The sequence below is a fragment of the Mobula hypostoma genome, chromosome 3 (genome assembly GCF_963921235.1).
Source record: "Mobula hypostoma chromosome 3, sMobHyp1.1, whole genome shotgun sequence".
Lineage (NCBI taxonomy): Eukaryota > Metazoa > Chordata > Chondrichthyes > Myliobatiformes > Myliobatidae > Mobula > Mobula hypostoma.
This window is the reverse complement of record NC_086099.1, coordinates 17,455,874-17,473,931: the sequence shown is the minus strand read 5'-3', so window position 1 is coordinate 17,473,931 and position 18,058 is coordinate 17,455,874. Positions and strand designations below refer to the sequence as shown.

At 40.8% G+C, this 18,058-nt stretch overlaps 1 protein-coding gene across 9 annotated transcripts in view; it reads left to right on the top strand.

Moving 5' to 3' along the window:
- amacr (alpha-methylacyl-CoA racemase) overlaps window positions 1-16,162 on the top strand; it is an 85,476-nt gene extending 69,314 nt beyond the window's left edge. For 8 of the 9 annotated variants that reach the window (XM_063042720.1, XM_063042717.1, XM_063042716.1 and 5 more), the window contains one exon: window positions 14,014-16,162. In XM_063042720.1, coding sequence (XP_062898790.1) covers window positions 14,014-14,423 — 410 coding nt within the window. In that variant the 3' untranslated portion in view covers window positions 14,424-16,162. Of the gene's footprint in view, window positions 1-663; window positions 4,159-14,013 lie in introns of those variants that run through there. The other variant, XM_063042725.1, reaches the window with a different exon arrangement.
- The last annotated feature ends 1,896 nt before the right edge of the window (window positions 16,163-18,058 follow it).

The window sequence follows — 18,058 nt, the reverse complement described above, 5'->3', positions numbered from 1 at the left end:
AATGAGCTGCCAGTGCAAGCAGTACATGCAAGCTTAATTTCAACATTTAGGAGAAGTTTTGATAGGTACATGGTTGATAGGGGTATATAGGAGTCCTGCTGCAGGTTGATGGGAGAGGGGAGTTTGAATTGTTCAGCATGGAGAAGATGGGCTGAAGGGCCTGTTTCTGTGCTGTACTTTTCTATGACTCCAAACTCAATAGAACACATTCAAAAAAAGACCATCGACACGCAGTATGCAGGAGAAAATTTGTTCAAACAATAGAAGTGAGCAAATAATATTCAGAGCTGAAGTTCACAGAAGTGAGTTCACAGCCATGAAGTCAATCATATCGTGGAGTGCATTTAATAGCTAACCACATTTGTTTGGATCTGGAGTCACCCCAGGTATGAATGAGGATTTCCTTCCACCAGCAGTGTTAGAAAAATGGGCAGTATCTGTGGCAGCTGATAATGTTTTCGTTATTCGGGGTACAGATTGTTGTCAATTAAATGCAACACAAGACATACCTCGCCAATTACTTTGTCTGTGAAGTGTATTAATCATGGTTAGTTAAAACAATTCAAAGATTCATTACCTAAAACTCAATAATTCTTCAACGCTTTTAGTTTGTTTCACAATTTCCAAAACTCACTAATTCTGTTTGGGTCTTATCCTCTGCAGCTGAACCTGGCCATGGTTCGATGCCACGACTGCTTCTCCCATTCGGAGTCTTGAGTCAGAGAATTCGGGTCTTCACCAGTCGTTGGTCTCTCGAGTTCCTGCTGCCAATCGTTTTGTACATCTGCTTGTAAATTTTCCAGACATTGCTTGGACTTTATTGCCAATTATATGTCTATAAGTCAACTTCTTTTCCATATATGTGCTTGTTTTTTTCTCTCTCAAAGTACTACTGGGGTGTATAATCACCTTACCCACCTGATACCCCATAGTTATCAGAATTTAAACTTGTATAGTTTATCAGACTTTCCTGATACGTAGTATTTTGTGTATTTCACAGTGTTGTTGGGGGGGTGAGGTTGGTTGTGTTCACTGTGCAGTAAGGCTGTCTCAGCTGGAAAAGTACTGCAATTACATTGTCTAACTAATATGAACTTGGGCTTCAAATGCCAGTGCGATCCCCACTTCACACAGTCCCTCTGTTTCACACTGTTTATTGTTGTTTCCAGTTCTACTTAACTTTCTCCTACGGTTAATAGATCACACAAGTTATTTAGATGAGCGCACACCATATGATCTGCTATCGCTACTTCCGTGGCAAAAGGCTGTTGTGGCCCCAAAAAACGCCAGAACACATTTACGGTCAGCAACCAAGGTGTTGGTGTGATAGATGGTCAACAGCCAGGCTTTTTTTTTTAAGTAACGCAAAGAGTGCTGCTTTTATACCAAAACCATCAGCAAAAGCAGTACGGTATTCCTAGCAGTGTGGAGGAATGGAGAGATCCTAGGGTCTTCATCATAGATCCCTCAAAATTCCCTCACAAGTTGATGGGGTTGTTAAGAAAGCGCTTGGTGTGTTGCCCTTCATTACTCAGTGAATTGAGTTCAAGAGTTGCAAGGCAATGTCTATAAAACTGGTTAGACCACTTGGAATATTGCATTCAGTTCTGGTCACCTCATTATAGTGGAAGCTTTAGAAAGGCTACAGAGGAGATTTACCAGGATACTGCCTGGGTTATAGAGCACGTCTTGTCAATATAGGTTAAGCAATCTAGAGCTTTTTCTCTTTAGAGCAAAGGAGGATGAGAGGTGACTTGATAGAGGTGTGCAAGATGATCAGAGGCATAGATTGAATGGATAGCCAGAGACTTTTTTCCCCTGTTACGTACCCCGTAACTGGGTTGCCAAACCAGCAGAAATGGATCACTCGGTTGGAGTCTGGAGTACTAGAACTAAGAAAGTTTTATTAAAGAAATAAGCAACACAGTAATCGAAAGGATAATAAATGCAACAGTTCAGCGATGATAAACACACATGTGCACAGAATTAAGATAACAGCATCAATCAAGCTCTATCGTTGTCTAGGGGTAAATAACCAAATTTCAAAGTGACTCAAAGTTCAGTCCAGTTTAGTAGTTCAGTTCGCAGTAATCGTTGCCATGGCGATGGACAACGTGGGGGAAGAGAGAGATAGAACAGGAACAACTGATAATTCAGCACAGCTTCACTCACAGACCGGCGATATGGCTCACAAACAACTTTTGGGCGGGTCCTTGGTGATGTCACCTGAGGTCACCGACTGTGACCCCTCCTCCAGATGCGGTCGATCCTCTGCAGTGAACCCGGCACCCAGGCAAGGGCGGACACACACCGGGTTCCCGCTGATCGTACCTTTCCACCCTGGCCGTTGACTGGTACTTCTCACCCACTCGTGAGAGGCGCACTGCTTCCAGGGTCTCGTTACCTCGGGTGGCGTGTGTGTCCCGCCTTAGCGAACCTGTCCCTTTTTATCCCCCTGCTGGGGCATCGCCTGTCCATCACTTCAAACAGTTCAAGGTTCAAAGGGGGGAGCCGCTCCAGACAGCTCTCTCTCTCCCACGTCCCTTCATTACACATCTCCAGACGCTGCTCCATTGTTCCTTATCTCTCCTTCCCCTGAGGGCAGGTGGCAGACCACTTGCTGATGTCACTGATGCTAACCCAGGCCAGCAAACATCTTAATTTTTATGTGTATTCTCGTCACACCCCGCAGAGCAGAAATGGCTGATATGAAGGAATATAATTTTATGGTGATTGGAGGGAAGTATATGGGGAATGTCAAATGTAGGATATTTTCTACAGTGGTGGGTGCATGGCCAACCCTGCCAGGAACGGTGGTAGAGGCAGATATACTGGGGATATTTAAGAACCTCTTAGATAGAATGATATGATAGAAAAATGGATGATAGAAATGAAAAATAGAAAGTTGTGTAGGAGGGAAAGTAAATAGTAGAGAAGGTTAAAAAGTCAGCACAACATTGTGGCCCAAAGGGCCTCTACTGTGCAGTAGTGTTCTATAGTTTCATCAATATCCATTAACCCCAAAAATGTGTAGAGGGAAGAAACATCAATATGGTTAATTTAACAAAAAGTCCCACATTTCTGTTAAATTTCATGTTTCTTTTTCATGACAGTAATCCCCAAATACGAAACCTGTGTTTTCATAATTTGAGCCATTTTGGGGGTTAAATTATAAATCCTGAGGAATGCAGTAACAGTTCACTGACCAAGATGAAAAAGTTCCTCTTCATTTATCGGTTTGTAGTAGTATGTCATCTGCATACTGAAACAGGCACTTGGGACAAGAAGATTGCAGTCCCTTAGCAAAATGTTGGTGGAAAAATGGAGGAAGAGTTGTGGTAAACAAGTTTAGGTATTTTGCTGAACCTGGAAATTAAAAGCTGATTGACTAAGTGGTGAAAACCCAACTTAATGTCTGTTGCGCCGCTGGCATTTAGGGCAGCTGTGAAGGTCCTCCATCTCTATCTGTGTAAAGATCTAAGACCATTACTAGTGTCCGGAATAGTAAAATAGCTAGTCTGAGAACTTAGTCTGATCACAGTTGCAGGGATTGTAGAAACAGTAGGAGTGACTTAACTAAGCTGGTAATAAACTATGGTTACATACCCAGGGTCCATCTGGTTTACAGACAGGCCAGGTGGTTGAGTCCCTGGAAGAATGCCTCATTAGAATAACCTATGGATTACTTCAGCATCCTTAGGTTCTGCTTCTATTGGAAAGCTGCATGGTGTCTCGGGACTGGGGTCAGGCCCTACAGCTTTAACCTGTCCTTGCATATTTCCATAATCGTGCTTGCATTCTGCAAAAACCTGGAAACATTTCTGGATTCATTCATGGCTTTAGGATAGGGAATATGTGGAGTAGGGCCAGCTCAAAACTCACCCATGATACAGCTGTGGCCGTGATAAGAGCCAGTCAATACCAGTTTGAGGGTGCTTTGTTTACAGTGATTCACAGGATAAAACCTATGGAAAAACTGCCTAAAATCAGAATGCCCTGCTTTAGGGTACAAATCTACAAATGTTTGTACTAAAGTTACCATCGAGCAGGAGGTATAGAAGCATTTTTGTTTTGTGACCTTTCAATTAAATCTATTGCATTTCTTGGATTTACTATGAATGCCCATAAGAAAATGAATCTCAGGGTTGGTATATATTTTGATAATAAATTTGCATTGAACTGTGCAAATACAAATAAATAATATCAAGGATATATGTTGTAGTGACCTTGAAAGTGAGTCTATAGGTTGTGGAATCAATACAGTATTTCACAATTCTTTTCGTTAATTTCACAACTTCAAAGATAATGTTAATTTTATTTATATTTTACCCACACTAAATGAACCTGGCTCTGGCAAATTCTCCCAGTCAGAGACTTGAGGATTTCTGGAATGACTGGTCTCTTGGTCATCTCTTTGCCCACCTTTGTATACATTTCTGTATACACTTTCCAGACAATGCTTTGATTTTCCTGCCAATTATAAGGCAATGTCGACTCCTTTTCTATATACGTATTTAGTCGTAGAGCACCACAGCACAGAAATGGGCCCTTCAGCCCATCTAGTCCATGCTGAACTGTTATTCTGCCTCATTCCATAGACCCGCACCTGGACCATAAACCTCTTACTCCTCCCATCCATGTACTTATCCAAACATCTCTTAAATGTTACAATCGAAACCCACACCCACCACTGACAATGGCAGCTTGTTCTGTACTCGCACCACTCTCAGTGAAGAAGTTTCCCATACATATTTATCCTTTTGCCTTTAACCTATGACCTCTAGTTCTAGTTCTAGTTTCACCCACCATTGGAAAAAGCCTTCATAATTTTGTACACCTCTATTAAATCCCCCTCCCCAGTTCTCTTACACTCCAAGGAATAGAGTCCTAACCTATTCAACCATTCTTAATGACTCAGGTTCTCCAGTCCCAGCAAAATCTTTGTAAATTTTCTCTATCTATACTCTTTTAATATTACTGATATCTTTCCTCTCAGTAGGTGACCAGAACTGCACACAATACTCCAAATTTAGTCTCACTAATATCTTATGCAACTTCAACATAACATCCAAACTCCAGTACTCCATACTCTGACTTATCAAAGCCAATATGTCATAATCTTTCTTTACGACCCTATCTACCTGTGATGCCACTTTCAAGGAATTATGGATCTGTATTCCCAAATCCCTCTGATCTACCACACTCCTCAGTGCCCTACAATTCATGGTGCAAGTCCTATCTGGGTTTGTCCTCCCAAAATGCAATACCTCGCACTTTTCTGCATTAGATTCCATATGCCATTTTTAGCCCATTTTTTCCGGCTGGTCCAGATTCTGTCTCAAGCTTTGATAGTCGCCCTTGCTGTGCACTATACCCCTAATCTCCCAATCTTGGCGTCATCTGCAAATTTGCTGATCCAATTTTCCAGATTATCATCCAGATTATTGATATAGATGGCAAACAACAAGGGACCCAACACAGATCCCTGCACCACACCACTAATCACAGATCTCCAGTCAGAGAAATAACTCTAGCTTCTCCCACTAAGCCAACATTGAATCCAATTTCACCTCATTTTGAATGCCAAGTGACTGATCCTTCTTAACCAACCTTCTGAGCAGGACTTTGTCAAAGGCCTTGCTGAAGTTTTATTTTCTTTAAGGCATTGCTTGTTTCTTTGGTTCTTAATGCTTGCTTGCTTTCTGAATCACCTTAATCATTTGGTTCACAACTATGAGTATTGGCCTTCTCTCCCCAGCCCACAGTATCTCAAATACACATGTGTCTCAGTGTCAGGGATCATGTGAGTTGGGTTGGAGCAGTGATGTACACAGTGTGATGCAGCTGCCTTCAGCTGGAAATTGCTGCAATTATATTCCTACCCTCACATTAACCAGGTGTCCAAATGTCAAAGTGACTGAATTCCCCCACATAATCACATAGGCCTTTCTGCCCCATGCTGACCAAATCTCTTCTGTTGTTTCCTGTTCTTCTACTTAACTCTTTCTTCTCTCCTCATTTGTATACCTGGCACTGTTCAGAAAAGCAAAATAAGAATTAAGTCACTTTATAGAAGATTGGCATATATCAGAACTAGCCAGCCCCAGTACAAACAGATAAACACAAGAGATTCTGCAGATGCTAGCAGTAAAGATAGCATGCAGTCAGTTTGTCAGGAAGGGCAGGCAGCTGATGGGATTTAGTTGCAGCCAACAGGCTGAGTATCAAATCATTAGGGATGCAAAGTCAGAAAGGACAGCAAATACGGTTCTCAAGGTGTTGTACCTAAATGCGCATAGTATAAGAAATAAGGTGGATGATTTTGTTGTAATATTGCAGATTGCCAGGTGTGATGTTGTGGCCATCACTGAATCATGGCTGAAGGATGGTTGTAGTTGGGAACTGAATGTCAGTTCCCAAGCAGGGTAGACAAAGGTGATGCAGTAGATGTGGTGTGCTTGGATTTTCAGAAGGCCTTTGACAAGGAGGCGCATTTGAGGCTGCTTAGCAAGATAAGAGCCCATAAAATTACAAGGAAGTTATTAACATGGCTAAAGCATTGGCTGGTCGGCAGAAAACAGAGTTGGAATAAAGGGATACTACTCTGGCTGGCTGCCGGTTACCAGTGGAGTTCCATGGGGTCAATGTTGGGACCACTGCTTTTTACGATGTATGTCAATGATTTAGACTATGGTATTAAGGGATTTGTGGCTAAATTTGCCAATGATACAAAGATATATGGAGGAACGGGTAGTGTTGAGGAAACGGAAAGCCTCCAGAGAGACTTAGATAGTTTAGGAGAACGCGCAAAGAAGTGGCAAATGAAATACAATGTTGGAAAATGTATGGTCATGCACTTTGGTGGAAGAAATAGACGGGCAGACTATTATTTAGTTGGGGAGAGAATTTAAAGTGCGGTGATGCAAAGGGACTTGGGAATCCTTGTGCAAGATACCATAAAGTTTAACCTTCAGGTGAGTCAGTTGTGAAGAAGGTGAATGCAATGTTGGCATTCATTTCTAGAGGTATAGAATATAAGAGCAGGGATATGATGTTGAAGCTCTATAAGGCACTCATGAGACCACACTTGGAATATTGTGTGCAGTTTTGGGTTCCTTATTTTAGAAAAGATACACTGACATTGGAAAAGGTTCAGAGAAGATTCACAAGAATGATTCCAGGAATGAAAGAGTTACCATATGAGGAATGTCTGGCAGCTCTTGGGCTGTTTTTCCTGGAGTTCAGGAGAATGAGGGTGGATCTCATAGAAGCATTTTGAATGTTAAAAGGCCTGAACAGATTAGATATGGCAAAGTTATCTCCCATGGTAGGGGATTCTAAGATGAGAGGGCACGACTTCAGGATTGAAGGGCGTCCTTTTAGAACGGAGATGCAGAGAAATTACTTTAGTCTGAGGGTGATAAATCTGTGGAATTTGTTGCCGCATGCAGCTGTGGAGGCCAAGTCATTGGGTGTATTTAAGGCAGAGACAGATAGGTTCTTGATTAACCAGGGTATCAAAGGGTATGGGGTGAAGGCAGGGGAGTGGGGATGACTGGAAGAATTGGATCAGCCCATGATTAAATGGTGGAGCAGACTCCATAGGCTGAATGGCCTACTTCTGCTCCTATATCTTATGGTCCTATGGTCCAAAGTTACACGTCATATCAGAGGGATAAAAGGTAGGCGGGGGTGGTGTGGCTCTACTGGTAAAGAATGGCATCAAATCAGTAAAAAGATGTGACATAGGATCGGAAGATGTTGAATCCTTGTGAGTTGAGTTAAGAACTGCAAGGGTAAAAGGACGTTGATGGCAGTTGTATACAGGCCTCTCCACATGACTGGGAGGTGGACCATAGGTTACAACAGGAAATAACAAAGGCGAGTCAAAAGGGCAATGTTATGGTAGTCATCAGAGATTTTAACATGCAGGTCGATTGGGAAAATCAGGTTGGTAATGGATCTCAAGAGAGTGAGTTTGTTGAGTGTCTATGAGATGGCTTTTTAGAGCAGGTATCGTTGAGCCTGCTAGGAGATCAGCTATACTGGGTTGGGTGGTATGTAATGAACCGGAGGCGATTAGGGAGCTTAAGGTAAAAGAACCCATAGGAACCAGTCATCACAATATGATTGTGTTCAGCTTGAAATTTGATAGGGAGAAAGTCAAGTCTGATGCAGCAGTATTTCAGTGGAGTAAGAGAAATTACAGTGGTATGAGAGAGGAGTTGGCCAAAATAAATTGGAAGGAGCTGCTGGCAGGAATGTCAGCAGAGCAGCAATGGCGTGTGCGTTTCTGGGAAAAGTGAGGGAGGTGCAAGACGTGTTTTCCAAAAATGAAGAAATACTCAAATAGTAAAATAGTACAACCGTGGCTGACAAGGGAAATCAAAGCTATTATAAAAGCAAAAGAAAGGACATACAACAAAGCAAAAATTTGTGGGAAGGTAGAGGATTGGGAAGTTTTTAAAAACCTGCAGAGAGCAACTAAAACAATCATTAGAAGGGAAAAGATGAAATATGAAAGCAAGCTAGCAAATAATATCAAAGTGGATAGTAAAAGTTTTTTCGAGTATGTTAAAAATAAAAGGGAAATGAGAGTGGATATAGGACCGCTAGAAAATGAGGCAGGAGAAATAATAACGGGGGACAAGAAGATGGCTGGTGAACTAAATGAGTATTTTGCATCATTCTTCACTGTGGAAGACACGAGCAACATGCCTGATGTTGCAGTGTGTGAAGGAAGAGAAGAGGGTGCAATTACTGTTACGAGAGAAGGTGCTCAAAAAGCTGGAAGACCTAAAATTACATAAGTCACCTGGACCAGAGGAACTGCAGCCTACAGTTCTAAAAGAGGTAGCACTAGAGATTGTGGTGGTATTAGAAATGATCTTTCAAGAATCATTGGACCCTGACATGGTGCCGGAGGACGGGAAAATTGCAAATGTTACTCCACTCTTTAAGAAAGGAGGAAGGCATCAGAAAGGAGATTAAAGACCAGTTAGTTGGACCTCAGTGGTTGGGAAGATGTTGGAGTCAATTGTTAAGGATGAGATAATGGAGTACTTGGTGACACAGGACAAGATAGTACGAGGCCAGCATGGTTTCCTTCAGGAAAATTCCTGCCTGACAAGCCTGTTGGAATTCTTTGAGAAGATTACAAACAGGATAGATAAAGGGGATGCAGTGGATGTTGTATATTTGGACTTTCAGAAGGCCTTTGACAAGGTGCCACACGAGGCTGCTACCAAGTTAAGAGCCCATGGTACAATGGGAAAGTTACTGGCATGGTTATAGCATTGGCTGATTGGTGGGAGGGGATGCAGTGGATGTTCTATATTTGGACTTTCAGAAAGCCTTTGACAAGGTGCCACAGATGAGGATTAAATTGGGGATTGCTGGGTTGCATGGCTCAAAGGGCCACAGGGACCTACTCCATATTGTATCTCAATAAATAAATTTTGTTAGCTTCTTTGTTACCCAAATTGCACTTCCTTTGTGGCTGTTACACTTCATCCTGCATTATTTTGGTGGCGGCTTCATTAATCGGGGATTGAATTTGAGCCATGAGGTAATGTTACAGCTTTATAAAACATTGGTTATATTACACTGGAATATTGTATTCAGTTCTGGTCGTCTCATTATAGGAAAGATATGGAAGCTTAATAGAGGCTGCAGATGAGATCTACCGGGGTTCCTCCTGCGTTGGGGAGTATGTGTCATGAAGATAGTTGAGCAATATAGAGCTTTTCCCTTTGGAATGAAGGAGGATGAGAAGTGGCTTGATAGAAGTGTACAAAATGGCAAGAGGCATAGATCACGTAGAGAGCCAGAGACTTTTTTTCCTAGGGTGGAAATGGCTAATACCAGGGGCAAAATTTTAAGGTGATTGGAGGAAAGTGTAGGGGGATGTCAGAGGCAGGTTCTTTATACAGAGATTGATGGGTGTGTGGAATGCCCCATCAGGGATGGTAATAGAGGCAGATACATTTAGGATATTTAAGAAACACTTAAGTAGACAAACTCATTCGTAAGGCCAGTGATGTTGTGGGGATGTAACTGGACTCTCTGACGGTGGTGTCTGAAAAGAGGGTGCTGTCCAAGTTGCATGCCATCTTGGACAATGTTCCCATCCACTACATAATGTACTGGGTGGGCACAGGAGTACATTCAGCCAGAGACTCATTCCACCAAGATGCAACACTAAGCGTCATAGGAAGTCATTCCTGCCTGTGGCCGTCAAACTTTACAACTCCTCCCTTGGAGGGTCAGACACCCTGAGCCAATAGGCTGGTCCTGGACTTATTTCCTGGCATAATTTACATATTAGTATTTAATTATTTATGGTTTTATATTGCTATATTTATACTCTATTCTTGGTTGGGCAACTGTAACGAAAACCAGCTTCCCTCGGGATCAATAAAGTATGACTATGATAGAAAATGGAGGGTTATGTAGGATATGTTAGATTGATTTTAGAGTAGGTTAAAAGCTTGGCACAAAATTGTGTGCCATAGGGTCTGTACTGTGCTACAATGTTCAATATTCTATTTTCTATAAAATGACGCAATATACCCATAGAATCCTTTAGTGTTTTCAATCAAACTAGAGAGGGAAATCTGAGGACAGTACGGTATTTAAAAACTTCAAGATCAGTTCTTGACAGTGCACAGAGCCCCTGTCAATGACCAAAGGAGAAACTAATCCTACTAATCTTATCTTTCTCTGTCATGTTTTTTTAAATCTAACTTCCCTTAATAAAAATCGTCATGGGCACTAGCCTCCCCACCAAGGACATCTTCAATGGACAATGCCTCGAGAAGGTGCCATCCATCATTAAGGATCCTCACCATCTAGGACATGCTTTCTTTTTATTTCCACCATCAGGGAGGAGGTACAGGAGTCTTAAGAGACACACTCAACATTTTGGGAACAGCTTCTCTCCCTCTGCCATCTGATTTCTGAACAGACCATAAACCCATGATCACTACCTCACTCTTTGCTCTCTTTTTGCATTACTTATTTTTAATATAGTAATTTTTTATGCATTGCTCTGTACTGCTGCCACAAATAACTTTCATGACATGCCAGTGATAATAAACCTGATTCTGATTCTTAAAAATTACACCAAATGAGGTTCTTCCTGGTTGCAAATGTTAGCATATTTTACATTCCTTTAGGTTAAAAAGTTAATGTTGGTCTCAGCACTGGATGGTGTATTAATGCACATCATTCCTATTCTTAAAATAATACTGAAACATTCTTTTATACAGATAAGATGTTACATGTTTTATGATAAAAGAGAGCACTGGGAAATAAATTAAAATTTGAAGTATCATTATGATCTCTATCCATTCAATGAGTACAAATCTTTATTATATAACAGGAATATTAATAAGTTAATAATCATGTGAATTTGAAGTGATTATAACACATTCATGAATCCTTCATGAAGATGAACGTGAAAAATTAGTGACTTAAAATTAAAACAACATTAGTTTGACACTTGCCAATATTTTTCGTCCATAACAAAATACAAAATAATGTCCTTTGAATTGTACATTCTTGCTTGTTGTTTGCCTTTCCATTCTGTATTGCTATAACATGCAGGTTACAGAAAAAGATATTGATCACTGAGGAAAATGTCTGCCCCATCTATTTTTGTGACAGGTCAGGACAGTATACATTGTGCCTCCTAAAACTGGTGCAGTTGATACTGATCCCAGCAGATGAGCACTAATCTTAGGTAAACTGACACTTCGCACTTTGTGTTAACCTGTCAGTCTTCAGGCCTTGCCATTCTATCAAATGTTAATATTGGATTATTTAGAAATATATCAAGGTGCTTATGTTCCTAATCCTTGGCTGTGTGGGGATTACATGTTTTTTCCAGAGAATTATTGTATGTGTTACTCCTGGTTTCTTCCTACAGTACATCACAATGATACCTTGGTTTATTGGCCAGTTTATATTACTTCCGGTGCAGACAGGTGGCAAGGTCACTGGCTGGAGTTAATGGTCTTGTGGGTTAAAGGGAATTAAAGGAGGAAATAGAACTGCTCTGGAAGCTGGCCCACACTTGCAGACTAAGTGGTTTCTCCTGTGTCATAAGGAAAAATGAATTAGGTAACAATGATTGTTTATCAATGTGTCCAGGACAAAGAAGTGGGCAGGAAAAAGCATTGCAGACACCCATCCTGCAAACTGCCTTTTCCAAGAGCTCCCTTTTGGAAAGTACTATAGGACTATTAAAACAAAAAAAAAACATGCCATCTTATAATTTTCTTCCCCCAGAGTGTTAATCTGGTCAACTAATCATAATAGCTCCTCCCTCTATATATTACTTCAGTCACTGCAATGCAATGTAAACACTTTAAACCACTTTTTATAAACGCAAGAGATTCTGTAGATGCTGGAAATCCAGAGCAATGCACACAAAGTGCTGGAGGAATTCAGCAGGTCAGGCAGTATCTATGAAGAGGAGTAAAGTGTTGATGTTTTGAATTGAGATCCTTTATCAGGACTCCACTTTTTATAATGCTGTTTACATTGTAATCACACGCTGGTAACGAATAAACGCTGCTCGGGCTTCCAGCCAGGTACAGATATTGATAATCAATATAACCGACGTTTTGATGGCAAACTCTGCCATCTTCATCAGGGATGATGCTTTGAATCATTGCGTAAAGAGAAGGTGAGGCTTCTTTGTTCTTTAACATTCCTTCAGAGATGTTGGGACAAGGACATCATCCCTGATGAAGATGGCAGTTTGTCATCAAAACATCAGTTAAAATTGATACCTGTACCCAGCTAGAAGCTCGATAAGAATTTTTTGTCATATACACTAGGAAAGCACTAGATTCTCTTTTACATCCTGGTATTTATAAACATTTTATTCCATAATTGTGCTTTAACCTCTAACTTAATTTGTGTGATGATTTGTAATTGTAGAATGCTGTTTTTCATTGCGTATTGCACCCTGACAAATACACCGCAGTACATTCCTAACACAGTGGATTCACTTTAATTGGGGCAGCCGTTTATTTGGGACAACTCCTAAAGAACAAATACTAATCAAGAAAATATCTGGGATTCCTTTCGTTTCATTGGGACACAATGCTGCTTAAGCAGGGCAGGAGAATAAAATTATTTTCTAACTAGTGCCAGTCGCATGCACTTGTGTGCCGGTTAGACTCTACACCATGCTTAGAGTGAACAGTTTTTAAAAAGCAAACGAGAAAATCTGCAGATGCTGGAAATCCGAGCAACACACGCACAATGCTGGGGGAACTCAGCAGGCCAGGCAGCATTTAGGAAAAGAGTACAGTCGATGTTTCAGTCCAAAACCCTTCGGCAGTTTTTAAAATGGCGTCAGCTGTGTGTGTTTGTATTCAAAAAGCAGTGATTTTTTTTGTCTACTGGTGAGAAGTAAGCAGTAAAATAATTCTGAACCGTTTTGTTCACTGTGGTTTCAAGCACTAAGACTTGGAGATGCCAGAAACAGCTAAGAGTGAAAATGAAAAGATTTCACTCCCTCAGCAAGTTAGGAACAATGATGAATTTGAAGCTATTGACGATTATCTTGAATGTTACAATGAAATGAAGATTTGGAGGGTGCAATCATGGCTCTGGTTAACGTGTTGCCCCTGGAAGTCTCTATGGATGAATTCCTCCATCCACAGCTATTAGGAACTAATACACAATTTTATAGTACTGTAGTAGTATTGGTAGTGTTCTAATTTGCTCTGCATTTCATTTAAATACATAATTTGTTACTCAGTTAAACAATAGTTTGTGCTTTATATATCTTTTTAACTATTTCCATGAAATTTCAGCTAAGTGGGGCAGCCGCTTAATTGGGCCAAAATGTACTGGTCTGGATGTATTAACCGGAATCGACTGTACATGTAAATGTATATGATTGATCATTGATCTTTAATCCTTATTTTCCATGCAGATTTTACAATATATGTTCTACAAATTCTGAGATTAATTTGGTCTTATTTATCATTATAGGTCTTGGCTTGGATTCTGCCAAACTTGCTCCTCAGATGAGCCAGTCTGACTGGCCAGAGATGAAGAGAATTTTTGCAGAAGCCTTTGCCACAAAAAGTCAAGAGCAGTGGTGTAAGATCTTTGATGGGACTGATGCATGTGTGACTCCTGTTTTGTCATTTGAAGAAGCTCCTAATCATCCACATAACCAAGAAAGGGGATCTTTTGTCACCGATGAAAATGGGCAAGTCAGCCCCCGACCAGCCCCTGTCCTTTCCCGGACCCCAGCCACTGTCAATCTGGGAAGAAACCCAGAAGTGGGAGAACACACACAACTTGTATTAACTGAATATGGTTTCACCAAAGAACAGATAAATATGCTGCTGTCTGCTGGAGTTATTGAATGTAGAAGATCAAAATCTAATTTGTAATGATTTTATATTTGTCATTTAATTATATTAGACCATAAGATATAGAACAGAACAAATTCTATTTGCTCTGCCATTCGATCATGGCTGATCCCAGATCCCATTCAACCCCATACACCTGCCCTGTCACCATATCCCTTGATTCCCTGACGAATTAGGAATCTATTAATTTCCATTTTAAATATACCCACGGACATGGCCTCCGCCACAGTCTGTGGCAGAGCATTCCATTGATTCACCACTCTTTGGCTAAAAAAAAATAATCCTCTTCTGTTCTAAAAGGTTGCCCCACAATTTTGAGGCTGTGTCCTCTAGTTCTGGATACCCCCACCAAAGGAAGCATCCTTTCCACATCCACCTTATCTAATCCTTTCATCATCAATAGGTTTCATTGAGATCCCCATGCATCCTTCTAAATTCCAGTGAGTACAAGTGGAAAACTGGCAGATGCTCCTCATGTTAACCCCTTCATTCCTGGAATCATCCTCATAAACCTCTTCTGGACTCTCCAATGACAATACATCCTTTCTAAGATAAGGAACCCAATACTGTTGACAATGTTCCAAGTGCAGCCTGACTAGTAGCTTATAAAGTTTCTGCATTATCTCCTTGTTTTTATATTCTATTCCTCTTGAAATAAATGCCAATACTGCATTTGCTTTCTTTACCACAGACTCAACCTGTAAATTAACCTTCAGGGAGCCTTGCATGAGGACTCCTAAGTCCCTTTGCACCACTAATGTTTGAATTTTCTTCCCATTTAGATAACAGTCTGCACTTTTCTTCCTTTACCAAAAATGCTTATATCATACAGTTCCAGACACTGTATTCCATCTATTACTTTTTTGTCCATTCTTCCAATTCGTCTAAGTTTTGCTGCAATTACATTACTTCCTCAGCACTACCTACCGCTCCACCTATCTTCATATCATCCACAAACATTGTCACAAAGGCATCGATTCCACTATCTAAATCATTGACAAACAATATGAAAAGTAGTGGTCACAATACTGACCCCTGAGGAACACTATTAGTCACTGGCAGCTAACCAGAAAAGGCCCCATTTATTCCCACTCATTGCTTCCTGCCTGTCAGCTATTCTTCTATGCATTTCAATATATTTTCTGTAACACCATAGGATTTTATCTTGTTAAGTAGCCTCATGTGAGGCACCTTATCAAATGCCTTATGAACTTCCAAGTAAATGATGTCCACTGCCTCTCCTTTGTCCACCCTACTTGTTACTTCCTCTAATAGATTTGTCAAACAAGATTTCCCTTTACAGAAACCATGCTGACTTTGAATTACTTTATCATTAGTTTCCAAGTACCCCGAAGGCTCGTCCTTAATGGACTCCAACACTTTCCCAGCCACTGAGGTTAGGTTAACTGGCCGATAATTTCCTCTCTTTTGTCTTCCTCCCTTTAAGAGTGGAGTGACATTTGTAATTTTCCAGTCAACTAGTACTATGCCAGAATCAAGTGATTATTGAAAGATTATGACCAATGTATCTGTTATCTTTTCAGCAACCTCTCTCAGGACTCTGGGATGTAGTCCATTTGGTCCAGATGACTTATCCACCTTAAAACCTTTGAGTTTGCCTAGCCAATAAAAATTAGGACATTGATATAATGAAGGAATTCCGCAATGTTATTAATGTAACCAAATTAACACGGTTGTATCAAATGTTACCTAATGTAAATAAATAATCAAATTAACATGCTTTCAAAAATAAACATTTCATATTAACTTTACAAAATGTTGGCAAATTTTCATTCTGAAACACAAAGCGCTTTGCTTGCAGTGTTATACATTCAGTGATCACTTTTATTAGGTAAAGGAGTGGAACTGCCAATGCAACCATTCACTTCAAGATTCAATATGTTGTGCGATCAGAGATCAGAGAACACGTGGTTATTTGAATTACTGTCACCTTCCTGTCAGGTTGAACTAGTCTGGCTATGCTCCTCTGACCTCCCTCGTTAACAAGGCATTTTTGCACACAGAAATGCTGCTCACTGGATGTTTTTTTTCGTTTCTTGCACCATTCTCTTAACTCTCGAGACTTGTGTGTGAAAATCCCAGGAAATCAGCAGGTTCTGAGATTCTCAAACCATTCCATCTGCCATCAAAAATCATTTCATGGTCAAAGTCTCTTGGATCACATTTCTTCCCCATTCTGATGTTTGGTCTGAACAACAGCTGAACCACTTGACCATGTCTGAGTGCTTTTATGCATCGAGTTGCTGCCACATGATTGGCTGATTAGAGAAGCCCTCCAGCGGTCGTGGTCGACCTTGGATGGTGCGTCGTATCTGTCCATGTAATACACAAACCAGGGCTGCACGAATGAAGACCAAGCAATTGCCGATGCAGCAAGCTCCCTTCTTCAAGCAGCTAATAAATCCAAAAGAACAGCAGGGACCAATACAGTTTGGCACCAGCAGCTTCGCAGGAATTGCCAGTCAGCGTTGAACTCAACGTAGGGCTGCCTTAAGGGTTTCAGCTCCAGACTTTTTCTTGGGTTTTATTCCCAAGATTTTCCCCATGCATGGGTATAGCCACAAGCTGGTGAAGGTTTGCGACCAGAGTTTTCTTTCTACGTGAGGTACCAACCACAGCTGATGAGCCATATCTGCCCAAAGTAACTGGATTTCCTCTTCTCCTGTCAGTAAAAATGGTTCTGCCAGGCTTAGTAGCTAATCCACATGTGAAGGCCAGGACCTGGACTTCGTTGTCAGAGGCTAGTTGAAATGCACGCCATTAGGAGCATTTGATAGGTAGTGGAAGCTGATCCCCACTACCCCCCACCCCTATCCTGCCACTGGCTATGACAACCTTAAGAACTTCTACAAATTAGATAGTTGCATTAATAAGCAGGTGCTGTGTATACCTATTAAAACGGCCATGGAGTATATTTGTACTTCGTAAGCTTTCAATATTTAAGGGCTGAAAACATGGACATTACAAGCAGTAATTTCAATTGCTTTATTTGCAATTAGGAAACCCAGGTGGTGACAGGGTCCACTACTGCTGCCTGAGCTGAACTCATGGCAAATCAAATGAACACGCAGCCTAACTGTTTATTCGGATTTGGACAAACGTAATACAAATGCAAAATCTATCGATCTGAAAGTGTCAGTGAACTTTTATGTGTGTTGATCTGAAAATGTACTAGGCTGTTGTCAACTTAACCCTCAGTCACTGGTGTTTCCCCTTGCCAGTCACTGCTCCTTCCAGACTTGGTCAACCTAGAAATAAATTTTGAGGTGACGTTACTGGAATTATATTTGTTTTAGGTTGCAGGGATTTATATCTGCATGAATACCTTTGATAAAGAAACTCATTTTTTACACTATTATGTTTTCTGCAGTTATCAATGTTGCAAAATCCTCAATTATTACTGTCTTAATTCAGCTCTGGCAACACTTCATATTAGCCATGAATTTCTTCAATAATTACTCAGTAAAGCCAAACTTCGCCTTGTTAGCAAAGTCTGCTAAAATTCTTGTTTCCCTGATGAAAATCTAGAAGATAGGACAGACCAATCTACCCATGATGCTGTGCCAACCTTCCAACCTACTTTAAGATCAATTGAACCCTTTCCTTCCACATAGTTCTCCATTTTTCTATCATCC